The sequence below is a fragment of the Pleurodeles waltl genome, chromosome 9 (genome assembly GCF_031143425.1).
Source record: "Pleurodeles waltl isolate 20211129_DDA chromosome 9, aPleWal1.hap1.20221129, whole genome shotgun sequence".
Lineage (NCBI taxonomy): Eukaryota > Metazoa > Chordata > Amphibia > Caudata > Salamandridae > Pleurodeles > Pleurodeles waltl.
Genome location: NC_090448.1, coordinates 964129574 through 964154425, shown reverse-complemented (window position 1 = coordinate 964154425; position 24852 = coordinate 964129574). Strand labels below are relative to the sequence as shown.

The following is a 24852-nucleotide window of genomic DNA, read 5'->3' as shown; positions in this document are numbered from 1 at the left end:
AGTCCTCAATGTGTTGTAATTCAGGTTCACACACTTTCCATTGAGACCACCCTAAAAATGTGTTGACTTCAGCATCTTTCTTCTAGAGTTCTCCAACTCTTATATTGCATAAGAGAGCCTACACTGACACTCCTTTGACTGTACATCATCTATCTTCCTCCTCATTGTTCTGACACATCACTTTTTTCTCAATCTAATGTACTTGAATCCTTTAAAAATAGCAAATAAACAAATCTTACAAACAACAATGATTATGATAGGCCTCAATATAATGCCTAACCCCCCCTATATTGCTAATCCAACTACCTACAGCATAAAATCCTTTCCCACTTGCCTCACAGGCACTGGTAGCTATCTGCCAACTCCTTCAAATCTTGCTTTAAATCAGAGATGTTCCTCACAAATACTGTTACTCTTTCCTCTTGCTGAGAATTTAAGTACAACATTGCAACGCAATTCTGCTACACCTTAGACCTAATAATCATTTCAGTATCAATAGGTAAAATGGTTCAGATGTTTAGTTGCTAGCTTATACACTATTGTAGAAAGCGTTCTAATCTTCAAAACATTTGAAACAACTCCAACAGATGGAATCATTGCTCCGAAAATATGCCCTACTTCTTCTGCTGCACTACTACTACCCTGTATCTTAGCAGGTGAATTTCCTGCAGGAGTGTCTAACTTTTCTACATGATAAATCTTTGGGAAAACTACAGCGAAGTAACAAGTAGCAGACCAGCTTCTAGGTAAGATAAAAAATGCATTTTTAAACACAAACATAATAGACTCCAGGAATGACAGGATCCTTTCGTCTTATAATTGGGTCTGTGTTTCCCCCTAATTCAAAGGTGTGTTCACACTTGCTTCCCCCCTAAATTCAAGATACACCATATTCCAGCTTCTATACACGCATAACTTTCCCTGATGTTGCCAATCCAAAGACAAAGAAGGTTGGACCCCATTCAGTTTCTGATCTCCTCCGATGCCCACAAATCTATTCTAACCAACTTCTACTCTTTTCTCAATCACCCTCCTCCTGTCTTCTAACTCATCAATAAATGTATTCTCTATCTCATTCAGAGAGTTGAATACATTTAATCTGTGAGCCTAAGCAGTATTGAGCTCAGTTGTAGACCTAAAGAAGCTTCAAACAGTGTCCATCTGTTTTGCATTAGCATAGGGGTCCAAATTTGTATACATGGGCACCTCTGAGAAAACCAGATCATAATTTGAAAAATACTACTGAAAGCGACTCCATTTATACCGAAGACTAAGCAAAATGCTAAAAGAAATGCCATGCGTGAGAGGGATATGGTGATATGTCATGTCCTCAGCTACTGAGGCAAGCAATTGAGTGCAACCATGGTGTCAATGTACGCATAAAATCTTTTTAAGAATCTTCCTTATGCAGTGATTTGAAATCATAATTCTGCAATACTCCTATAATGTTCAGCTGGTTAAAGGGTTGGACCTAATGAGAATGTCAGGCTTTGGAAACTGAAGTCCTGTAAGCAAAGCAGTTAGCACTATAGTGGCAACAGTTAATATCCCTGCTTTTAGCAACCTATTAAGGTATGGGTACACATGACTTCACTACAATCAGACCGTTGGGTAGAAAATAGCAGCACGCAGGTTTATCGTCTGCAACATTTCTACCTGTGCAAAAGTCAAAACTGAAATTGAGAATAAATTAAATTGTCTCTCCTTAAATGACAACCCTACTCTTCCTTCTCAACCTTGGCCCCAGGGACTCCTTTTAGTTCATAAATCAAATTTCAAAGGAAACATCAGTTCAATTCAGATTCAAATGTTAGCAAACACAGTTTGTATTTCAGATCCACTGATCAACAAAATCCATATTAGCAAATCGTCAGGCAGAGTTTAAGTTCACAGAGGCTCTGTTAGCACTATTGCACTGTTGTCTCCCAAGAGTAAAGACCTTGAACAAAGTCACTATCTGTGTAGTAAGTTCACTCAGGAACTTATACCTCCTGTAAGGCACTCAAGCTCTCTTCGATCTCCTTAATGCTGGCTGTTTGTCTTCATTGACGCTTCTTTGGCAACAGTCTGGGGTATATGTTCTACTGGAAGGCTTGGCCACACTTTCCATCGCTGTTTCGGCCAATCCCCTCTGTCTCGCTCCCTGTTGTTCAGACCACTCGGTCCTTTGCCAGAATAAGTCTCCACCTGCGCCAGTTGCCAGTTTTCTTCATCAGCCCCAACTTCTCCCTCAGCTATCCCAGGTCTTGAGTCAATTCAATCTTGTGTCCCTTCAGAACTTGGGACTGTTAGCTGACCTCTGTGTTCTGGCTCACTCTCTTCATCCCCCTCTGGTACTTTGGAATCCTCAAAAGTTACTAGGGGGAGTTTCAGTGATGGGCACAGTTATTTCATCAAGAGGACATTCCATTCTCTGGGTGTGAGAGACATGCACCCAGTTAGGAGGGCATCTGCATTTCACTGCTGTATTCGCTACAAGTATGACTTGGAAAGGGCCTTCCCAGCATGGTTCCAGACAAGTCTTCTGAACATGTTTCTTCACCAAGACCCAGTCCCCTTGACTGAGGTCATATCACTGTTCCTGATGCAGGAGAGCAGTGGCAGCGTTGACCTGGGGAGGCACAAAACATACCACATCAGCCAGCCCTTTGCAGTAATCAAGAATCATATCATCTGTTATATTCACAGGTACATTAGCAGACACAGCAGGCAGTCTCATATCCCTCCCCATGATTATCTCATAAGGTAACAGTCCTATTCTCCTGTCAGGTGTACTGTGAAGCTTATTAGCACCAAAGGCAAAACATCTGTCCATTTCAAAGAAGTAGACACACACACTTTTCACCAGCCTCACCTTCAGCATCCCATTATCTTGCTCAACCATTCCAGAAGCTGCTGGTCAGTAACTGTAATGTAGTCTCTGTTCCACTTGCAACACTGCACACAACAGGACTACATTTTTAAAATGGGTTCCTAAGTCTGATTGTAGAGAAGTCAGAAACCTTCTCAGCAACAACTTTGCAACAGTAAGACTGGCATTCCTCCAGGTGGGGTAGGCCTCCACCCACCAAGAGAGATTGCAAACAATAACCAAGACATATCTCAACCTGTTACACACAGGCATTATGATAAAATCCATCTGCAGTCTCTTCAAGGGACCTCATGACGTGCATATGTGTCTCATTGTCACACTGTCACTAGAGTTCTCCTTCTAGATACACAGCACAAACTCAGCCATCAACCTAAGTCAGGGACTAAGCCAATTCTGTCTGAACAGTCTCACCATTGCATCTCTTCCTATATCTGCAGGACCATGGAAATGTCTAGCCATCGGGACGATAGACTGTCAGGTAACACTGGTCTTCCATCTGCAGACATCCAAATATCATCTTCATTCTTTACACAATCAGCTCTAATCCTACCCTGTTGTTCTGCCTTTGGTACCTCCTCTTGTAATCTCTTAACTTCTTCCCAAGTTTCAGCTACTGACAGCAAAATATTTAAGTTTTTCTCATTTTCAGATTCATTTACATATTCTCCATTGAAGGTTCAGGACCTGTGAGTGCTTTACTATGCAACCTCATCAGCATAACAGTTGTCAACTGCCACATAGCCTTTTTAGGCATTTGAAAAGCTTACAGTAATCTCATGACATAGGGCCTCATTACGAGGCTGGCGGTCAGCGGTGGCAGACAGGACTGATGCTGCTGTGGCGGTTTGACCACCACATAAAGACCCTGGTGGTCAGACTGCCAGGGTTCTGCCAGCACTGCCAGGATCCATGATCCCATCAGCCTGGCATTGATCTTAATCCACCAGGGCAGCGCTGCATGCAGCGCTGCCATGCGGATTATGGCCTCGTTCTCTGCCAGCCTTTTCAAGGTGGTTTCACCGCCTTGAAAAGGCTGGTGGAGAACAGGTGCAGGGGGCCACAGGGGGGACCCTGCACTGCACATGCACTTGGCATGGGCACTGCAGGGGTCTCCCTGCCCAGCACCGTCGCAATGTTCACTGTCTGCTGCGCAAACAGTGAACATTGCGAAGGTGCTGGTGCATCCTGCAGCAGCAGCATTGCCTCTGGCTCGATTACGAGCCAGAGACAATGCTGCCACTTGTTTTCTGCTAAGCTAGCAGGGTGAAACCTCGGTTTCTGCCTTCCAGCCCAGTGGGAAACTCTTAATGAGTCCGGCGGGGAGGTAACCAAAGTGGCAGCAACCTCCCCGTCGTAAGTTGCAAACCATCCGCCAAAATCCTAATGAGGCCCAAAGTCTCTGTTTTGTTTTTGGAGATCCTGAAGATGACATAAATCCCCTCAGTGACCATAAATGCTCAAAGTCATGGACCATACCAAAGCCGTCCTGACTAGCTGTAAAAATAGACACCCTCATTTGATCTAAAACATAGCAAGCTCTAGTATGTGCGACTAGTTTGGCCACTACTTCCTCCACTGTACAAACTGCATAGGCAGCTCTCAAATTCCCCCCCTTCCATCATTCCTTTGGTAAGAGCCAACCACAAACAATATATAGTTGGACTCTGCCAGGGGGTTGTCTCTGATATCAGTTCTCATCTTGGTGCATAACTCTGTGACATCTAGACAGCCGTGTTCAACTTCATCATCTTCAAGCTCATTTTCAGGCAATGGTAACAATGTAGGTGGGTTAGGAGAAGAACATTGTTTCAAGGTGATGCTTTCTGCTGTCAGAATTATTTGTTCATATTTTGTGAGTTGGCTATTAGTCAAGTGCTGAGTCGTGGTGTGTGTCAACAATATTTAGACAGAGTGGGCAACCATCACTGTATGAGGATACCCCATAACTATGCTTTTACATCGTTCAGTGCTGACACCTACTGCTGCCACCACTTTCAGGCAGCCAGGCTGTCCAGTGCCTACATGGTTAAGAGTAGAAGAAAAAGAAGCCACAGGTCTTCGAGCATTTCTGTGCATTTGTGCAAGCACTAAGGGTCAGATTTAAGGAAAAGTGGTGCATCGCAGTGCTGCGCAGTGCTGTGCCAAAATTGGCTGCGCTGCGTCACTTTAGAAATGCAGGGATTCTCTGTATTTAAGTGAATACGGTGCACCCCAGCGTTTACCCCTGCGCTGGTGCTAAATTTAGCTACCAGCCCCAACGCATGCATCCTTGCACCATTGTGCAAGGATATCTGGTTGAGGGGTGTGATTGTTTATGTCCGGGAAGGGGTCCCTTCCTGCACATAAACACTCACTAATGGCGCTTTGGCACATCTCTGTGTGCTGCACAATGCAGCACACACAGATGTGCCAAAGCATCATTTTCAAATGATTGTTTATATGCAGGAATGGACACCTTCCCACACATAAACAATCATTTCTGGCATTTTGCTGCACGCACATAAAAAGCTAAAAATTAGGGGGAATAAAAGTATTCCTCCTCATTGTGCTTTGCTAATGCCACCCCTGGGGGTGGCGATAGATTATGGCGCTGCCTCAGGTTTACGAAATGTCATAAATCCGAGGCAGAGTCAAAATGCAATGGGTGTGGCTGTGTCATGCCCACAGCAACACCCTTTGCACGCCCTTTCACATACAGTGCTGCGTGGGAAGGGGCCATATTTAAGCCACAAAAAGTAGCGTTACGCCACCTTGTAAATAGGGTGCAGTGCTTAGCGTCACAAAAAGTGATGCTCCTCTGGTGCTAGGGGCCCATAAATACGGCCCTAAGGGACCACAACCCTCTCTCTCACTGCAGAAAATTGTAAAGGCTTTGTTATAGTGAGGCATTTCCGGTGCCAAGGTACTACAGAAACATTCTCTCAGCTCGAGGAACACAATCAAACAATCACTGTCCCATGGTAGCAGATCGGGCACATCTTTTTGTGTCACATCTACAAAGGTTTGGCCACCAGGGAAAAATTGGGTATCTACTGTCAACAGTAGCCCACCACTCCCAAAAGCATCCTGACTTCTCTCTGTGTAGTTGAAGGATTCATCTTGAGGATAGCAGAGATTGTCTCTTGTAAAAATTCCTTGCTCCTTTCTCAATGTAGTGTCCCAGATACTGGACTTTCTTCTGACAGTACTGTAATTTACTCAGGGATACTTTGGGGCTCATTATGACATTGGCGGTAAATACTGCCTACCGCCGTGGTGACAGACGCCAACATACTGCCACAGCAGCTACCATCCGTCCGCCATATTATGAGCACTTCCTGGCTTCTGCCACAATAAGGGTGGAAATCCGGCAGTGCTCATGGTGGTGGATGGTGGTAAGCTGGCACTGCTAACACCAGCACCGCCCTACCAGAGGACTCCTCCAGCTGTATTATGACCAGAAATACGGCCTGGCGATGTTCTGCTGGTGGGGCGCTGCAGGCGGCAGCAGTGCCCCTTCCCATTCCCTGCCGGATGACTTCCTCGCCAGACAAGGTAAGTTGGGCTTCCGACAGGGAAGGAGGGTGGTGAGTGTTGTGGTTGTGTGACTGAATGTGTGCAAGAATGTCTGAGTGTGTGTGTGAATGCGTCTGTGAGTGTTGTGGTGTATGCGTGTGAGTGAATGCGTGTAAGAATGGCGAAGTGAATGCGTGTCTGCATGTCAGTGTGATTGTGTGTAAGAATGTGGGTGAGTATGTCTGGAAGTATGCATGTATGCCAGTGTGTGTATGCCAGTGTAAGTGAATGGGTGTATGTGTGGTGCGTGTGGGTGTCTGTGTGCATGTATGCGGGGAGGGGGTGTGGGGTGAAGGGCGCTGTGACTGTAGTGGGGTTAGAGGGAGAGAAGGTGATGTGTGCGTGTGTGGCTGTGGGGGTGGGGTCAGTTGTGTGGTGTGTGCATGTTTGCGGTTGTGTGCGTGTCTGCGGGTGTGTGCGTATATGGGGGTGGGGGTTGTGTGAATGTATCGGAGGGGTTGGGGTTCTGTGAATGTATCGGAGGGGTTGGGGGATGAGTGCATGGATCAGATGGGGTGGGGAGGTTAGTTTGTGTATCGGGTAGGTGGGGGATGAGTTGGGATGGAGGGAGTGTGAGGTGAGTGTTAGGGGGTGGGGGAGCCGCCTCCCGGTGACAGGGAAGGAAGGAAGGAATTCCCTGTCACCGGTAGGGCCTACCACCATGGTTTTCATGGCGTTGCTAATGCCACGAAAACCATGGTGGTAGGCCGGCTCATAATGCCATGGGCGGTACTATGTCGGTGGCTGGGCTGGAGATAGACATCTCCGGCCTGGTGGCTCATACTGCCATGGCGGTATGAGTGGAGATGTGGCGGGTTAGCTGCAGCCAATCCGCCAATCTCAATGTGGCTGTATTTACTGCAAGCCTGTTGGCGTTAATACCACCACATTAACCCTGGTGTTTAGAAGACCGCCATGGTCATAATGAGGCCCTTTGTGCCCGTTCTGAACCAAGTGGTTCAACAAAGCGTTGGTGTCTTTTCTACAGGCCTCCCGCATGTCTGACGTGACCATAAGGTAATCAGTATACTGGACAAGGACTGAATTACAGGTATTACCAAAGACTTGAGATTCATCTTGTGGATAAAATTAAATATTGAGAGGCTGTCTGTGCACCCTTGTGGGACTCAGCATAAGCCCAAAACTCTATTGTGAGAACAAAAAGGAAAAGAGGAACTGACTGTCCTCATATAAGGGAGTAGAGAAGAAGGCCTGACACAGCTCAACCACTGTGAACCACTTAGGTTTATGAAATAAAATCACAGCTGGAATTAATACCACAGGACAACAAGGAATAACAATGTTATTGATTTTCTGAAGATCCTGTACAATCTGGTGGTTCAGATTGGGTTTCTGTAAGCCAATAAGGAGTGAGTTCTCCATTATTTCTTTAAGAATGCCTTGCCAGATCATCAACTCTATCAATGGAGTGATTCCAGCTATCGTTTCAGGCTTTAGCTTGTATTGAATCATTTTAGGGCATGCAGCATTAGGTAAAATTGTTATTTGAACAGACTCAACTCCTTTTATAAGGCCAATATCCTTACCCGAGAAGTCCCAGACTTCAGTGTTTGCTGTAAATTTGAGATCAGGTGGTAAGTCTTCAGTAGTCATTAAGGGATACAGTCCCAGACTTCAGGGTTCACTGTATCTGTATCCCAGAAGGTTAACGGGACTGAAACACATACTACAAACGACCCTATCTTGACCAGAACCTTTTCTGTGACAAGCTTTATAATCGGTTTGTTGACAACTCAAACAACTTGGATTTTCTTTTCAGAGAGGGGTAGGTTTGGGACTTTTGCTGTTCAGAAAGTGGAATGGGTAGCACCTGTGTCAATCAGAAATGACACCGGGTGGCCATTCACCTCACTTTCTGCGATTGGACCTCTCTGGTGCGCCTCTAAAACTGTACCAAGTATGCAATCTTCCTTCCCCCTCATAACCGTCCTTTTGATGGATTGGAACAGTATCCCTCCATCAACTCAAAACTAGGGACTGATGAAACAGGTTCTAATTTTGGAAAGGGTGTTGATTCATCGTTGGGGCCTAGTTCATATTTAACCAAGAATTACCCATATTCTGTTGGGGCACTCGGACTTGGAGAACTTGCATCGCTGAAACTTCAGGCATGTTAGAATTTTATATTCTCTGCATGTGCACATTTGTTTAGCTGCACAGGGTTAGCATTCTGTGATTGTGGGAAACCTACATTCTGCATCTGGACCACGTTCATTCCCTCTGGTGGGATTTAAATGGTATTCACACTTCCAATGGCCAATCTTGTTACAATAATGACATGGATTAGATTTCTTCAACATTGCAACATCAATTCCTTGCAGGAAAATTGTAATATGATGGGAGGGGGGATGCTGCCGGCATGACAGCAGTGTCCTCCCATCGAGATTGGAGGTCGGCTCGTCCCACTGCCAAACTCATAATGAGGCCTTATTTCTTATTTAGATCTATGTCATATAGACGAGCTAAGTCTGCAAGTCTGTTGTGCCAAGTTCAGCATGGCGCTTAATGTCTTCACACAAACATACAAGTTCATTTTCTCGATACATATCTATATGTGGAAAATCAAGTTTGCCTGAAATCAACTCTTCCACCTCTAACCTTAACTGGATCACATCCACAGGTCCCGCTTTCTCTACACATAGATCTTTCTCCCTTGGCAGTACAATTCCATTGCTTCCAGAGGACCCTTTAAAGAATCAAACCAAATCATCTATCTTTGTAAACTAGTCTCATTTTGTGACATTGGGGCATTAAACACTATTCTTCTTCTGGGGCTTTCTGGATATATGGCAGTGAATTTGTGAAGAAATCTGCAGAGACTCCGATTACATTTGCACTGGTTTATTGAGGTTCAAAATAGACAAACACTTCAGCCTCCCAATTGTTCAGCTTGGTTTCCCACTCTCAACCGCACCCTTAGAACCTCCTGATCCCTGCATTCCACATTCCAACTAGCTTGCTTCCATATCCTAGATACTACTGAATTCTAAATAGATATGGAGGAATTTCAAGGTATTGGGGCAGGCTTCTCTGTAGGAATCGTTTCTACTACACCTAACATGGAGGACATAGGTATTTTGTTTAGTAGACCTGTAACAGTTGGGATTAAATGCATCCTCCCTGTGGACCCTAACATCGTGGTCATAGGAGCATTATTCAGAGAGGTCATCATAGTCGGAACAGAAAAGGATTTGGTTGTCCCTCCAGACGACTTTGGGTTATACACAGAACTGGCCGGCCCAACTGTAACAGGAACACTGGTCAAAATCATCTTTCCTGTCAAGCTCTGATTGAGGTCTATAGGGGCTGTGGTGCCTGCCGCACTACCACTAACAACAGCACCACTCAAACCCTCATATGAGGCAACATTATAAGGTGGTGGATGAAAAGACAATAATACATCTAAAAAGTAATCACTAGAATCACTATCATTACTTGAATTTTCAACATCATCTGTCTTCTCCACCCATCCTTTTCTTTGTCTGGGAATCTTCATTTGTCAATGTAGGGTACAACCTAACTCCTTCAACTACCTCCATTCACTACTTCTGTTGCTGTGCATCCCACTTAGCATCAGCATAACTGCATTCTGCTTTCCTAGATTTATTCTGATATTTCTCCTTCTTTACATCATGTGCAGCATCCTCCCAAGTATTAAGAGCTTCATATTGTGCTGGTCTATTTGGAGTTTTCATCTTGTGCAATTCTGTTCTCAGGTTCTCAATAATCTTCATGTTGAATGTGCCATACCGTAGAAATTTCAATTTACCCCCATTCTCAGTGATCTTGTACCACTGATGAAGCCACACACCTGTGTGGATCCCTATATGTGTCACCATATCATGACCTGGCGTACTTTCCAGTGGAGCTTCCTCACCCTCATGGACAGTAATTCGCACATCACCTCTCATCATTTTCCTAAGTCTCTTAAAAACGTCATGATCACATTAATGTTAAACAAAGAGCATTCAAAGCAATTTAGAAAACAGAGAAAACTCAAATACTTCATCAAATTTAGTCTAGATGATAGTTTAATTAAGGTCAGCACTTACGTTCACACACAGCACAGCCTCTGTCTCCATGAACCTATCTCAGCGCGGCACCCAGTGATGTCACAACCAATCCCAGTGCAACACTGTCTGAATCAGTCCTCACTCCTCACTTCTTGCAGCGATTCACCCTCCTTTACAATTTGCCATAAGTTCAACTCTCACACTGCAAAGCAATCACAATTTACAAATATCTTTTGTCTGCTCCACTAACAACATTCAAAGTAATAACTCATACAAAAATAACCAGAACAGACTTTCTAACTTACACACACACCAAGATATCTCAACCAATAGGAAATCACCCTGATTAATGTAATTTCACATGTGCAAAACAAGGGTCTACTTACACTAAACACTATTAGTACACTCACAACAATTTTTTACTGTCCCTATCTCCATTGTGCAGTCGCTGGTAACTTGTGAACCGACACCACAGAACCTAGAAGATAAGTTTAACAACCCAAACTTTACCTATCTCAGGGTTATGGACTACGAAACGTCCAATAACAACTTCAACCGTTCAGTATCAAGTGCGTACACGCACTCCAACAATTTGAAACCATCACATCACCAAGCACCATTCACTCACTATTTCTACACCATACTACAATCTCAACACTGTCTTGCACAGCCCTAAAAATAGTCACTCCTCAGCTACTGCAAGCTCCTTCAAAAACCACCAAATCACTGCTGATCTTCCGAACATCCAAACGTTGATGCATGGACTGGACTTTGGCGACTCCAGAGTTTTTTGAGAGTATTCTGTCTCCCTGCACTTCAGTGACTAGCCATTCTCTGTTTGCTACCATTTGATGGATGGGGTCCCTGAACCTCAATCTCATAGCATAATCATCAAAAAGACTCCGGCACAGGTCGTATGGACCCCACTGGTTGTATGGACCTCTGGTAGTTGACTTGAAGCATTGAGGGAGAGCTAGCACTCAGAAGTCAATTTTAATTTCAATAAACCAATACAAGTCTATAATAACAACAGAGAGAATGGTATGCAACCATAGAGATTTATGTTTCCTAGATTAGTAGTTTGTTACAGTCATTAATCTGTTCAAAGGTTTGTCAACATTATCAATATGAAGAAAATATCAAGATGTTCACAAAATCTAAATCAAGGTATTACAAAGTACAGAATGCAAATTATAAGTATAAAGAGAAAGCAAATTATCCAGGTTGAGTGTTCCATATAGAAACTAGTTCTAGCTAAATTTAAAAAAGAAAGTACGAAGGGGAATTCTAAAGAGAAAATGGAGAAAGTGTCAGTATCATATGAACCTCCGTAGAAGCTCAGACAGCAGTGATAGTGTTTAGCATAAACCCTCACACTCCTGGCTAGGCTTTGCAGTACACCCCCCACGGGCATCCAACCCTAGACTGCGCATGACCTTTGGCTGTGCACAGCAAGGAGTTGGAAAAAGGGCCTGGCCACCTGCGGGCAACCTACCCAGAGCCAGCACTGCTGCTTACTACCAATGTTGAAGGGGCAGGGCCAAGTGGGTGGAGCTTCTAGGTGGTAAGGCAACTTTGCATACTCAGCAGAAATGAAAAGTGAGAACCATGGATTCTGCCCTCAGACCAGACGAAGACAGTAAAGAATCCACTCATCTTGGACAGTCAGTACAGAAGAGATTGCGCTCCACTGAATCAATGATGCATTCACCACCATCAAGGATTTCAGATTGTTTTTCAATGTGCAATTTGTAGAGAAAACACACTGTCCATCAGACTGGACACTGTCCATCAGCCTGGAAAATGGCAGGAATGCCGTTGCATATTTCTAACGTGGAAGGTATGACGCCAAACGAGCGGAGTATGTAGGCACTTTGGCACCTTTGCATACTCAGCAGCAATTAAAAGTAAGAACCGTGGACTCTGCACTCAGATAAGAAGGCGACAAGAAAGAGCCCACTCATCTTGAACAGCCACTACAGAGGAAATTGAGCTCCATTAAATCAACAATGCATTCACCTTCATTAAGGAATGCAGATCGATTTCCAATGTGCAATTTCAGAGAAAACACACTGTCCATTAGCCTAGATAATGGCCAGAACACTGTGATTTTTTTGTTCAAAGGGGAAGGGGCCTCGCTGCCCCCTCCGTGAGCCTTTAAAAGATCCTGGGAACCCCATCTCCCAGGGGCATGTTTTTTTTTAAAGTGAGGGGGCCACGTGTCCCCCCTCCCTGATTCTAATCTGGCTCCAGGGACCCCAGCCAGCTCCCCTGCCGCAAAGTTTTGGGCTGATTCATCAAGAGGGAGCCAAGAAAAAGCGATGATCCCAAAACGCATTTTCCCTATGCAGTTTTCCATAGGGGTTTTAGAAACGGCTACAGCCTGAACCGCTGGACGGAATTACACCAAATTTGGCAGAAAGCTAGATCTTGGTCCAGAATGAGTGCTTTTTGTGATTTTGGTAACCGTGTATGTACCACTGCTAAAAGAGTTGGTACAGGAGATCCAACTAGGTTGTGTATAAATCACCAGGTAAAGACCAGAACCACCATCCAAGGATCTGTGTTCCAACAATAAGAAACGACCATCATTCGATCAGTGTTTGGAATGCAATTTTTTGGCACTTTCTTTGATCATGAGATTAGCAAGCACTAGCCATACTGAGCCAAAAAATGAAGAAGGCATTTCACCATGCCAGGCACAGTACTTGAGCTTTGGATTGATATGAGTGACATGGTGTTAATGGCAGCTCCTCTGTGTCAGGACAAAGCTATGCTTTTCTGATGGTCTTCAATAAGAGAATTACGTGGCCAGGTACCAAAGTGTGAGAAGCAATGGTGCATAAAATTGTATCCCAGGAGAGATCCAGTATGTGTTCAAGGATTTGCATTTGCGCTGGACAAGAATCACCCTGCGAAACACCTACCAAGAAAATTTATTTGCAACATTATTATTGAACCTATAAAACTATGCTTAAATACTCTGAGGTATGTTATACTTAAACTCACGTCTAGATCTTTTTCATTGCTAACTTTTTTAGACGTTTCTTCCACACTGAAATGACCAAACAATTATACCTAAACAGTAAAATTAGTTAAAAAGTACTAAGGTATGCATAGTGGACTCTCACCACTTGCCGTTAGCTATGCCCTTCACAGGCTTGCATGTCTCGACCTTGAGTTTTTGTTTTCCTTCTGACTTAATAAGCTTTAAACTATACTGTGGATTTATGTTTTTTTAATGAAGAAATGCATGACTTTATCACAGTCAATTTTATTCTCCCCTTCCTTCTCAATAGAACAAACAAGCACATCCATCCTAGTGCTTAATTTAATAAATGAAGGTGCCGAAAACTGTTCAGAAGCACGCATCCGGTGCAATTATAGTTGAATCCGCCTCATGGCATTACTACCAGACATTCCCTGCAAATTTATCTCACTCGTACATGCTCCTGCTAATGAGCTGTCATTATGGATATCAGAAAATCTTAGTGGTATCTGAGTGAGAGCCAAATGGGCTTGCTCCAGTTTTAATTTTTGTGAGAACCAAAGATGCTCAATGTTACTTATTTTATGAAGGAAGAATGACTAACCCATGCTAAAAATACTTTTCTGTGTGTCCAGCAGGTAACACAGATAATCCCTGTAGCATACACTCAATCCAAAGTACGGTCTTTTCATCTGAATATAAACCTATCAAAATGATTCTCTGTGTTAACAAACAGGTCCTCAAAATGTATTCTAAATTGATTTGTGGTATTTTCTTTTGAGTCGTACATGTCTCTTTCTTGGATATGAATGTTCTAATACTTTTGTTTTCTTTTTCATTTTTTTCATTGTGTAAATATAGAAACACTACAGTGACAGAAAAGCTGATATTGTACCTTAACATTTGAGAACCACAACAACCAAATCAAATTGCAATATCTGTTACATGCAATCCTTGGTTTACCCATTTAATTTAGGTGCTAGAATTAAAAAGGTTATTATGTTTTCCTGATATGGGCAAGTGAAGTGTGACTTACCCATTCACACTTTTTGAATATATTTTGGCTTTTCTTCTTTGATGCAGGGATGTATCAGAAACAGGGATCACTGCACTGCCCAGCAAAGGGCTGGAAAGCCTGAGAACACTGGTTGCAAAAAACACCCTGAATCTTAAAAAACTTCCCCCGATCGAGACCTTACAGCAATTAGAAGAAGCATATCTAACATACTCCAGCCACTGCTGTGCATTCAAGAACTGGAAGAAAAGGAAGGGGTGAGCAAATTCAAATCACTTTTCAATCAATCAGTCAGGAATTTGTAAAGCGCACTACTCACCCGTGAGGGTCTCAAGGCGCTGATGTGTGGGGAGGGGTGGATGGGGAGGTGCTGCTCCTGCTCGAACAGCCAGGTCTTGAGAAGTGTCCTGAAGGTAAGGAGGTCTTTGGTCTTGCGCAGGTGGGTGGGAAGAGTGTGCCACATTTTGGCGGCAAGGTGCAAGAATGACCTACCGTCGGTTGTAGTTCTGCAGACGAGTGGGATGGTTGCGAGGTCGGCGGAGCGGAGACGCCGGGTCGGGGTGTAGAAGGAGAGGCGTCTGTTGAGGTATTCTGGTCCGGTGTTGTGCAGTGCTTTGTGAGCGTGGGTGAGGAGTTTGAAGGTGATTCTCTTGTTGACTGGGAGCCCGTGCAGGTTTCTCAGGTGGTCGGTGATGTGGCAGTGGCGGGGGATGTCCATGATGAGGCATGCAGAGGCGTTCTGGTTGCGTTGCAGCCTCTTCTGGAGTTTGGCCGTTGTTTCTGCATAGAGGGCATTGTCGTAATCCAATTTGCTGCTTATGAGGGCTTGGGTGACTGTTCTTCTGGTTTTGGTGGGTATCCATTTGTAGATCTTTCGGAGCATGCGAATGGTGTTAAAGCAGGAGGAGGAGATGGCGTTGACTTGCTGGGTCATGGAGAATGAGGAGTCCAAGATTCATCCCAGATTGCGTGCGTGGTCGGTGGGAGTCGAAGCAGCTCCGAGAGTGGAAGGCCACCAGGAGTCATCCCAAGTGGAGGGGATGGAGCTGAAGATGAGGACTCCCGTCTTGTCGGAATTGAGTTTGAGGCAGCTGCTCTTCATCCATTCGGCTATGGCCTTCATTCCTTCATGGAGGTTGGTCTTGGCAGAGTCCTTGGTGAGGGAGAGGATCAGCTGGGTGTCGTCGGCGTATGAGATGATGTTGAGGTTGTGGGATCGGGCGATGTTAGCTAGCTGGGCCATGTAGACGTTGAAGAGGGTCGGGCTGAGGTACGAACCCTGGGGTACTCTGCAGATGATTTTGGTGGCCTCCGAGCGGAAAGTGGGTGGCGGACTCTCTGGGTTCTGCCAGTGAGACAGAAGGGTGTGGTGGCAGACGGTGTGGAACACATCCACGAGGTCCAGGAGGATGAGGGCTGCGGTTTCGCCGGTGTCCAGTTTGGTTCTGATGTCGTCGGTGGTGGCAATGAGGGTGGTTTTGGTACCGTAATTCGCTGCGGAATCCGGATTGGGAATCGTCCAGGGTGCATTCTCCTCGAGGAAGTGGGTTAGTTGTCTGTTGACAGCCTTCTCGATGACTTCTGCCGGGAAGGGGTGCAGGGAGATAGGCCGGAAGTTCTTGAGGTCCTTTGGGTCCGCCTTGAGTTTTTTGAGGAGGGCGTTGATCTTGGCATGTTTCCAGCTATCCGGGAAGGTGGTGAACTAGAAGCAGCTGTTGATGATCTTCCGTAGTTGGGGTGCGATGACGGAGCTTGCTTTGTTGAGGATCTGGTGAGGGCAGGGGTCAGATGGTGAGCCGGTGTGGATGGTGTTCATGATTCCGATGGTGTTGTTGTCGTTGACGGGGGTCCAGGAGAGCAGGAGGTTTGTTGGAGGTGAATCTGTGGTGTAGGTGGTTGACGGGGGGGTCTGGGTGCTGAAGCTGCCATGGATGTCTGCAATCTTGTGTTGGAAGTAGGAGGCTGGGGAATCGCAGAGGTCTTGGGATGGTGGGATGTCGTTTGGCATTGGAGCTGGGGTTGGAGAGTTCCTTCACGACGTTGAAAAGCTCCTTATGGCTGTGTGGGTTGTTACTGATTCGGTCTTTGAAGGCGGTTCTCTTGGCGGCTCAGATGAGTTGGTGGTGTCTGCGGATGCCGTTTTTGAAGGCTGAGTGGTTGTACAGAGTGTGATCTTGGTGCCACTTTCTTTCGAGTATTCGGCAGGTTTGCTTAGATTCGTGGAAGTCGGCGGTAAACCAGAAGGCCTTTCTGTTGGTGCGTCCGTTGGAGGGATTCTTGATTGGGGCGAGAGTATTGGCACAGTTGCGGGCAGCTGCATCAGTGTCGGTGGTGTCGATGGGTAGGTTCTTTTCTTATATTCAATGCAATTTGCTTTATTTAGGGTTAACTTTTTTTAGCTACTTTAACTTTTCCCACAGTTTCTGTGGCCTCCTTTAAATGATTACATTCCCAATTCAGCTTTCAGATTTCCACCCTTATAGTATCTCATTTATCTTTCAGAAAGGCACTCATTACTTTATGAAGGTGGGTCCTGTTATTGGAAATATTCCTTATATAGAACAACAATGTTTGTTTCCTCCTCTTACTTTGAAAACTCTTAGACTTGACATCAGACATGGATAATCCTCCTTACGATACCCGGGCACTGCTATATTGCAAAACACACAAGCTGTACCCAATTTACGTTGGGAAGAACAGATTAATAAAAGTGCTGGTCTTCTCCTGCACAATGCAGCATCCATCTTGCGCTTCTATAGGAGCACCTCTACAAAAACGGTCTCCCCGGCTATTAAGATATATGCAGCAAAAGCACAGAGAGCCGCCGTGTATGGTGCAGAAGTATGGGGCTTTTTTAACACCAACAGGCTCACCCTTGGGGAGAATAGTTTTGCTAGGGCCCTCTGTGCTTGTCCTCCCAGTACCCCACTGATCCCCTTGTTCCTGGACCTGGGTATAAAACGGATAGCGGACCTGATAAACTTAAGACCCTTGATGTACTGGGTCAGGCTCTGGACTGTCCCCGAACTAGACATCTATAAAGCTTCACTTCTAGATCTGTTAACATCCTCTAATTCAGCTTCTATTCCGTGGGTCAAGCACGTATTCACTTGGTTCAAGACATTGGGGTTAGGAGACAACTGGGAGAACCCTCACAAACTCGAGAAAGTCCACCTTAAAGCACTGAAGTGTGCCTATTGGTCTTATTTAAGGAACAACGTCATTACCCACAAATCATGCGGTCGTCTAACCAATTAATTTATTGACACCAAATGGTACCCAAGGTTCGAACCTTATCTAGACATTATACCTGATATTTTAGGCAAAAGCCTATATGCTAGATTTCGCTTTGGGACCTTACCATTGAAGACCGTGGCGTGTAGATGGGATCCAAATGTGACTAATGATATTTGTCCTGTGTGTGGCACTAATTGTGAAACAGTGGTGCACTTTCTGTTCTTTTGCCCTGCATACATGGTTCCTAGGACCAAATGGATCCGTGACCTATGTCGAGAAATGGGAATCAGGGAATGTGCATTAGCACTGAGAATTTTAAAAAATGATTCCACCAAAATGCTAATAATCTCTGTTAGTAAATATTTACTATCAGCATGGCGCATAAGGAGTTTTTACATCAGTAAAAGATTAGAGGAAAAAGCTCTTTCTGTTTAGCAAGGCCAGAAGAGGTGATCATTTTTTACTTAGAATTATGATTTTAGGATTGATTTGTATTTTACTCTTTTAGGTGGTGTTACCATGTGGCATTAAGTTTTTGGGATGGAATAGTATTTTATATTTTATACTTTTAAATCTATTTATGATAATATTGGTTATGTATTGCTTTGATGATCATTGATCGAATAAAGCTCTGTTGACAGACAGACATGGATAATCCTCCTTACGATACCCGGCAGTGCTATACTGCAAAACACACAAGCTGTACAAGAGGGTGAGAGGAAGTAAACCAAAGACATATATCGAGGAACAGTAGAACTCAGGGTAATAAAAGATAACAGTCATCTATAGAGACATCAAGATTTCATCCCTTGAGAGCGCATTTCTCTTATCTACTGAGTTGCAGCAAAAAATTAACATTCTTGTTTCTTTTTTTCACAAATATAATGAATTAATTTAATATGTGCAACATTTGTTCCTGATTGCCTCACTGAGAGATGTGTAATGGAAAGGAACTCAATCTCACACTCATAATTTTATAACATATATTAGGACATCCTTTATGTATAGCAAGCTTGACTTATTTCATAAAACAGGCATAAAACCAAGGATAATTTACAATGTGGGATAAAATATGCTCTAAAAAGTATTCCTCTTCTCTAACTTCAAGTAAGGCTTAAACACTATTTTTTTATCAGATTATTTATGACACTGTATGCTTTTTAAAATGACACTCTCAAGTGATGATAAATGTTGGTCGTGTGCAAAAGGAGATAGTTGTATTCTGCATTTATTTCAATGTCCTTCGGTTAGACCAACTTGGATTCAAATTTGGAATAAAATAACCAAAAGTTGCTCTTTTTTGCAAAATATATGTTTTCCTTGGTGGGATTAGCAGCAAGTGGCCTCTTAGGGCTTCATTATGAGTTTGGCAGTCCCAGGACTGCCAAGTGGGGGTGGCAGTCCGACCATCATCAGTCTGGCGGATGTGACCACCGTATTATGCATTTGCCTGTCTTACCAACAGAAGACTGCCAGCGGTCCGCCAGCACCGCCAGGCAGCAGAGACCACCACGGTCACAAGGAAGCACAAACAGGCCAGCAAAGTCTGTGTTTCCGCCAGACCCCTTACGAGGTTGCACACCGCCAATGTGACCGTGGCAGTCCAACCACCACATATCTGAAGGCGGAAATGGACAGTATAAAGCACTGGTCTCCAAACTTTTTAATGCAGCGCCCCCAGTTGAAAAATAAAAATCATTGGGCCCCCCTCAGAATTCTTCACAATTATTTTATAAAGATCATTGTTTAAATATGTCTAGACCTATTTAAACATTGCAGTTAAGTACTGTTACCTTTTTAAAAATGCAATAACATGCTTCTGCTTAAAACAAAGGCCTGTTATCTGTATAATGCTTTTTTTGGCCAGAGTCTGGCACCCCCCCTTGGGATCACTTGAGGCTCCCCCTAGGTAGACCCACCCCCAGTTTGAAGACCTCTGGTATAAAGGGAGACTCTCACCTGCAGGAAGCCTTACACGCCCTGTGCCGCCATGACGCCCTTCACACACGTCATGCTGCTGCTGCTGATCATCTATAGACAATGAATTCAATGTCACCGTGGACGTCAAAAACCATACGTGCACACCTACCTGCATCACCAACCTTAAAAACAGCTCGTAGCGTGGGCTAACACACCAAAGGGGAGGGCACCATGGGCAGCAGGTACACTTCGCAAACAATACACACTCACATACATACATCAACACGGACACATACCCTTTGAGCAGCACACTCACACAGCACAGCAACACTAAAGAAATACACACACCCATACAGCACAGGCACAGGGAGACTGAAGGCTACACAACATTGTCACACACATCAACAACAACACACCCACATCACATATACAAATACGACCCACACAATCACATTCCACACTGGCCAGGGATTGTTCTTGCATATGACACATATATGTGTCGATGTGGCATGCAACACAAACAACACCACCAGTAAACAAATAGTGCAATGGCCACACACATCACAGCACACTGGATGCACAATGGTATGCACAAAACACAGAGACACAAATAGACCAAGAACAACATGTCAACTATACCTACGTAATTGGGATGGGGCCATGTGGGTCACCCAGGGAAGGAGACTGCACAGGGACATATAACACTTTGAACAGGCCTCCAAACAATATGTTCACAAGAAATGGCGCCACATGGATCTCAGGGACAAACAATACTACAGCAAGACGTAATTCACATCTGCACAATGGGGAAGGGCAAGTCAACAAAGCACATACAACCCCTGCATGGGGCATACCACCACAGGAACTAGCTTCAAGGGCACACACCTAAATGGACACATGCATAGGCAAATGTAAAAGAAGACAGTACAATTGAACGCACACCATGTTTGCACAAACAAAATTCAAGCTGACACACATCACATGAAGCCATAACCCATATCAGGAGACAAGTCTAACACCATACATGCCCATATTGGACAACATAAAAAGAAATACGTACCATACAAAACAGTACACATTGCCATGACACCACAATTGCACTGACACACACAGACCTATGCACACAACATATACCCTTGTCTTGGTGGACAAAAGCACTGCACACAAACTCACATACTGCAAACATCAGCATATGGAGCAGCAAGCAGGCTCAAACACACACAACTAGAGGCACACAACCAAAGTCAATTGGGAACAACATAAAGCTAGAAAAGGAAATTTCAGGAAAATTGTATACCCAAAGAACAACTGTTTAAGTTTATTCAAATGGTAAATTGGTAAAGTCCAAAGGCCATTGGCCAGTCCATATGAAATTCAAAAATGGCAGTGTTGTGCATAAACTTGACTCCCAAATACCATGGAACCTCCACAGGAAGAGCATCAAGGGGGCACGCAGGCACCTCAGGGATTATCCGGGGTTGGGAGGGATTGGTTTTGAGAGAGGGGGTACGGTCTTGGGCCTGGCAGGGGTGGGTTCCTTCTTAGGAGGGGTAGCCTTCTTCTTTGGGGGGGAAAGGTGTGGCTACTTGCAGGGGGGCAGGGGAGGCCTTGGAGGTGGAAGGGACAGGCAGGGAACTGGGTGGGGTCCTTCCAGGTCTGGGATGGGGGGACAGGGCAAAGATCAAGGTCAAATAAAAAAAAGTTTTGGGGAAACACAGGGACAGTCATCAGAAGGGAGTCGGGATTTGGAGGTTGAGGGAGTGATTGTCTGATGTGTAGGTGTGGACGTCGTAGGTGCGTGCTTATGGAGGTATGCTTGTGTGTGGTGGGTGTCTGTTGGGTGGGTGAGTGAGGGTGTTTATGTGTCTTGGGCTTAGGGAGGGTGGAGGTGCTGGGGGATGCTGTGGTGGGTGCGTGTCTGTTAGGGTGGTGACTGCAGGTCTGGTGGATGTGGTGGTGGTGCTTGTGGTGAATGTCTGTGGCTCTGCTGGGGTGGTGTCTACAGGTAGAATGGATGTGGTGGTTGTGTCAGTGACTGTTGTGGTGGTGTCTGTAGATATGCTTGATGTTATGTGTGTGATGCAGGGGGTTGTAAGGGTGTCAGGGGAGGTTGTGAGTGATGCTGTGTCTGTGGATGGATGTTGTTTGCCGGCGTGTTTTGTGGTGCTTGTGTTTGTGTGTGCTCCGTTTGTCTGTTGAGGTGAATGTCTGCGGATATGTTTGTGTGCTTTGGGTAGGTTGGGGAAGGGGGGATTTGGACTGGGAAGATGGAAGTGGAGGGGGGACGGAAGGTGGGGGGTGACTGGCTGCTGTCAGTGTGGAGGCCATAGCCTGAAAAGATCTCTGTAGACCAGCCACTGGCCCATGAATGCCTTCCACAAATGCAATAGTCTGTTGCAGCTGACTTGCCAATCCCTGGATGGCATTCACAATGGCTATCTGACCCACAGAGATCGTTCTCAGTTGGTCAATAGTCTCCTTACTAAGGGCAGCAGGGGTAATAGGGGCTGGGGCAGAGGTGCCTGTGGCAAAGGAGATGCCCACCCTCTTGGGTGAGGGGGCACGGCTAACTGGGTAGGAAGCAACAGTGAGGACGATGATAGAATGGGGGGTGGTGGAGAAGGACGGTACTGGGGGATGCCCTGATGGGTCTGCCACCACTAGGAAGGAGGAATCCAAAGATGATGAAGATGTCCTGGCCTCCCCTGTGGCACTCCCCTCATCCTCCGGGCCAGTGGCTCCCTCTGTGTCAGTTGGTGTCTTGACCTGAGGTCCTGTGGCCAGATGCTTCCCCACTTGGCTTGGCCCCGTCTCCTTCACTTGCCTGTGCTGATACTGCAAATATAGAGAGAAATAGGGTCATAACATGTCCATTATAACACTTCAATCATAACGCTGATTGACATACAACACCAACATGTCAAGTAGGCCCCAGCAAAAACTTACACAAAAGTGACACATACATGTGTCCAAACACATGCTTGCATGCCATAAGGTATTTACCAAAATTGCTCACAGGAAAATCAGGATCTCAGACAACTACATTTGCACGGCTGATGGTGTGCAATCACAGTAACCACTGAACTAGTAGGAGACCTCTCCATCCTCAAACCTGTGCCACATGCAGCAATTTCAGACAATGTATCAGCCTATGTGCTATGCAATGTAATAGAATGTTTGGTGTGACCGGACACTTGAATCATTGTGTTGCTAGTAATTCTCAGCATGACACTACCTGAGACATATCCCTCCTTCCATTACCACCCTGTGTCTTCCTTGTGTGCATCACATGGGCTCACATTTCAACTTTTCAAAATGTGGAAAAGAAGGTAGCAGGCAATGTTTTAGTGATAGGTGAATTTATTGATATAGGTGCTGTAAGGAAATGCCTCCTTGGCATAGTTACCCCCTGACTTTTTGCCTTTGCTGATGCTATGTTTTGATTTGAAAGTGTGCTGAGGCCTGCTAACCAGGCCCCAGCACCAGTGTTCTTTCCCTAACCTGTACTTTTGTTTTACACAATTGGCACACCCTGGCATCCAGGTAAGTCCCTTGTAACTGGTACCCCTGGTACCAAGGGCCCTGATTCCAGGGAAGGTCTCTAAGGGCTGCAGCATATCTTATGCCACCCTGGGGATCCCTCACTCAGCACAGACACACTGCTTGCCAGCTTGTGTGTGCTGGTGAGGACAAAACGAGTAAGTCGACATGGCACTCCCCTCAGGGTGCCATGCCAACCTCACACTGCCTATGCAGTATAGATAAGTCACCCCTCTAGCAGGCCTTACAGCCCTAAGGCAGGGTGCACTATACCATGGGTGAGGGCACCAGTGCATGAGCACTGTGCCCCTACAGTGTCTAAGCCAAACCTTAGACATTGTAAGTGCAGGGTAGCCATAAGAGTATATGGTCTGGGAGTCTGTCAAACACGAACTCCACAGCACCATAATGGCTACACTGAAAACTGGGAAGTTTGGTATCAAACTTCTCAGCACAATAAATGCACACTGATGTCAGTGTACATTTTATTGTGAAATACACCCCAGAGGGCACCTTAGAGGTGCCCCCCTGAAACCTTAACCAACTACCTGTGTAGGCTGACTGGTTTTAGCAGCCTGCCACACTCGAGACATGTTTCTGGCCACATGGGGAGAGTGCCTTTGTCACTCTGTGGCTAGTAACAAAGCCTGCACTGGGTGGAGATGCTATCACCTCCCCCTTGCAGGAGCTGTAACACCTGGTGGTGAGCCTCAAAGGCTCACCCCCTTTGTTCCAGCGCCACAGGGCATTCCAGCTAGTGGAGTTGCCCGCCCCCTCCGGCCACGGCCCCACTTTTGGCGGCAAGGCCGGAGGAGATAATGAGAAAAACAAGGAGGAGTCACTGGCCAGTCAGGACAGCCCCTAAGGCAACCTGAGCTGAAGTGACTCTGACTTTTAGGAATCCTCCATCTTGCAGATGGAGGATCCCCCCAATAGGGATAGGAATTTGACCCCCTCCCCTTGGGAGGAGGCACAAAGAGGGTGTACCCACCCTCAGGGCTAGTAGCCATTGGCTACTAACCCCCCAGACCTAAACACGCCCTTAAATTTAGTATTTAAGGGCTTCCCTGAACCTAAGAATTTAGATTCCTGCAACTTAAAGAAGAAGAGGACTGATGAGCTGAAAAACCCCTGCAGAGAAGAAGAAGACACCAACTGCTTTGGCCCCAGCCCTACCGGCCTGTCTCCCTCCTTCAGAAGAAAACTGCTCCAGCGACGCTTTCCCTGGGACCAGCGACCTCTGAATCCTCAGAGGACTGCCCTGCTTCCAAAAGACCAAGAAACTCCCGAGGACAGCGGCCCTGTTCAACAAAGACTGCAACTTTGTTTCCAGAGGAGCAGATTTAAAGGCCCCTGCAATCCCCGCAAGAAGCGTGAGACTTGCAACACTGCACCCGGCGACCCCGACTCGACTGGTGGAGAAACAACGCTACAGGGAGGACCCCCAGGCGACTCCAAGACTGTGAGTAACCAAAGTTGTCCCCCCTGAGCCCCCACAGCGACGCCTGTAGAGGGAATCCCGAGGCTCCCCCTGACCGCGACTGCCTGACTCTAAAATCCCGACGGCTGGAAAAGACCCTGCACCCGCAGCCCCCAGAACCTGAAGGATCGGAACTCCTGTGCAGGAATGACCCCCCAGGGGGCCCTCTCCCTTGCCCAGGTGGTGGCTACCCCGAGGAGCCCCCCCCTT

At 45.7% G+C, this 24852-nt stretch overlaps 1 protein-coding gene across 2 annotated transcripts in view; it reads left to right on the top strand.

Annotated features, from left to right (window-relative positions):
- Nucleotides 1-24852, top strand: part of TSHR (thyroid stimulating hormone receptor) — a 658981-nt gene that overhangs the window by 529062 nt on the left and 105067 nt on the right. For both annotated transcript variants that reach the window (XM_069208364.1, XM_069208363.1), the window contains one exon: nt 14534-14722. In XM_069208364.1, the coding sequence (XP_069064465.1) occupies nt 14534-14722 (189 nt within the window). The remainder of the gene's footprint in view (nt 1-14533; nt 14723-24852) is intronic.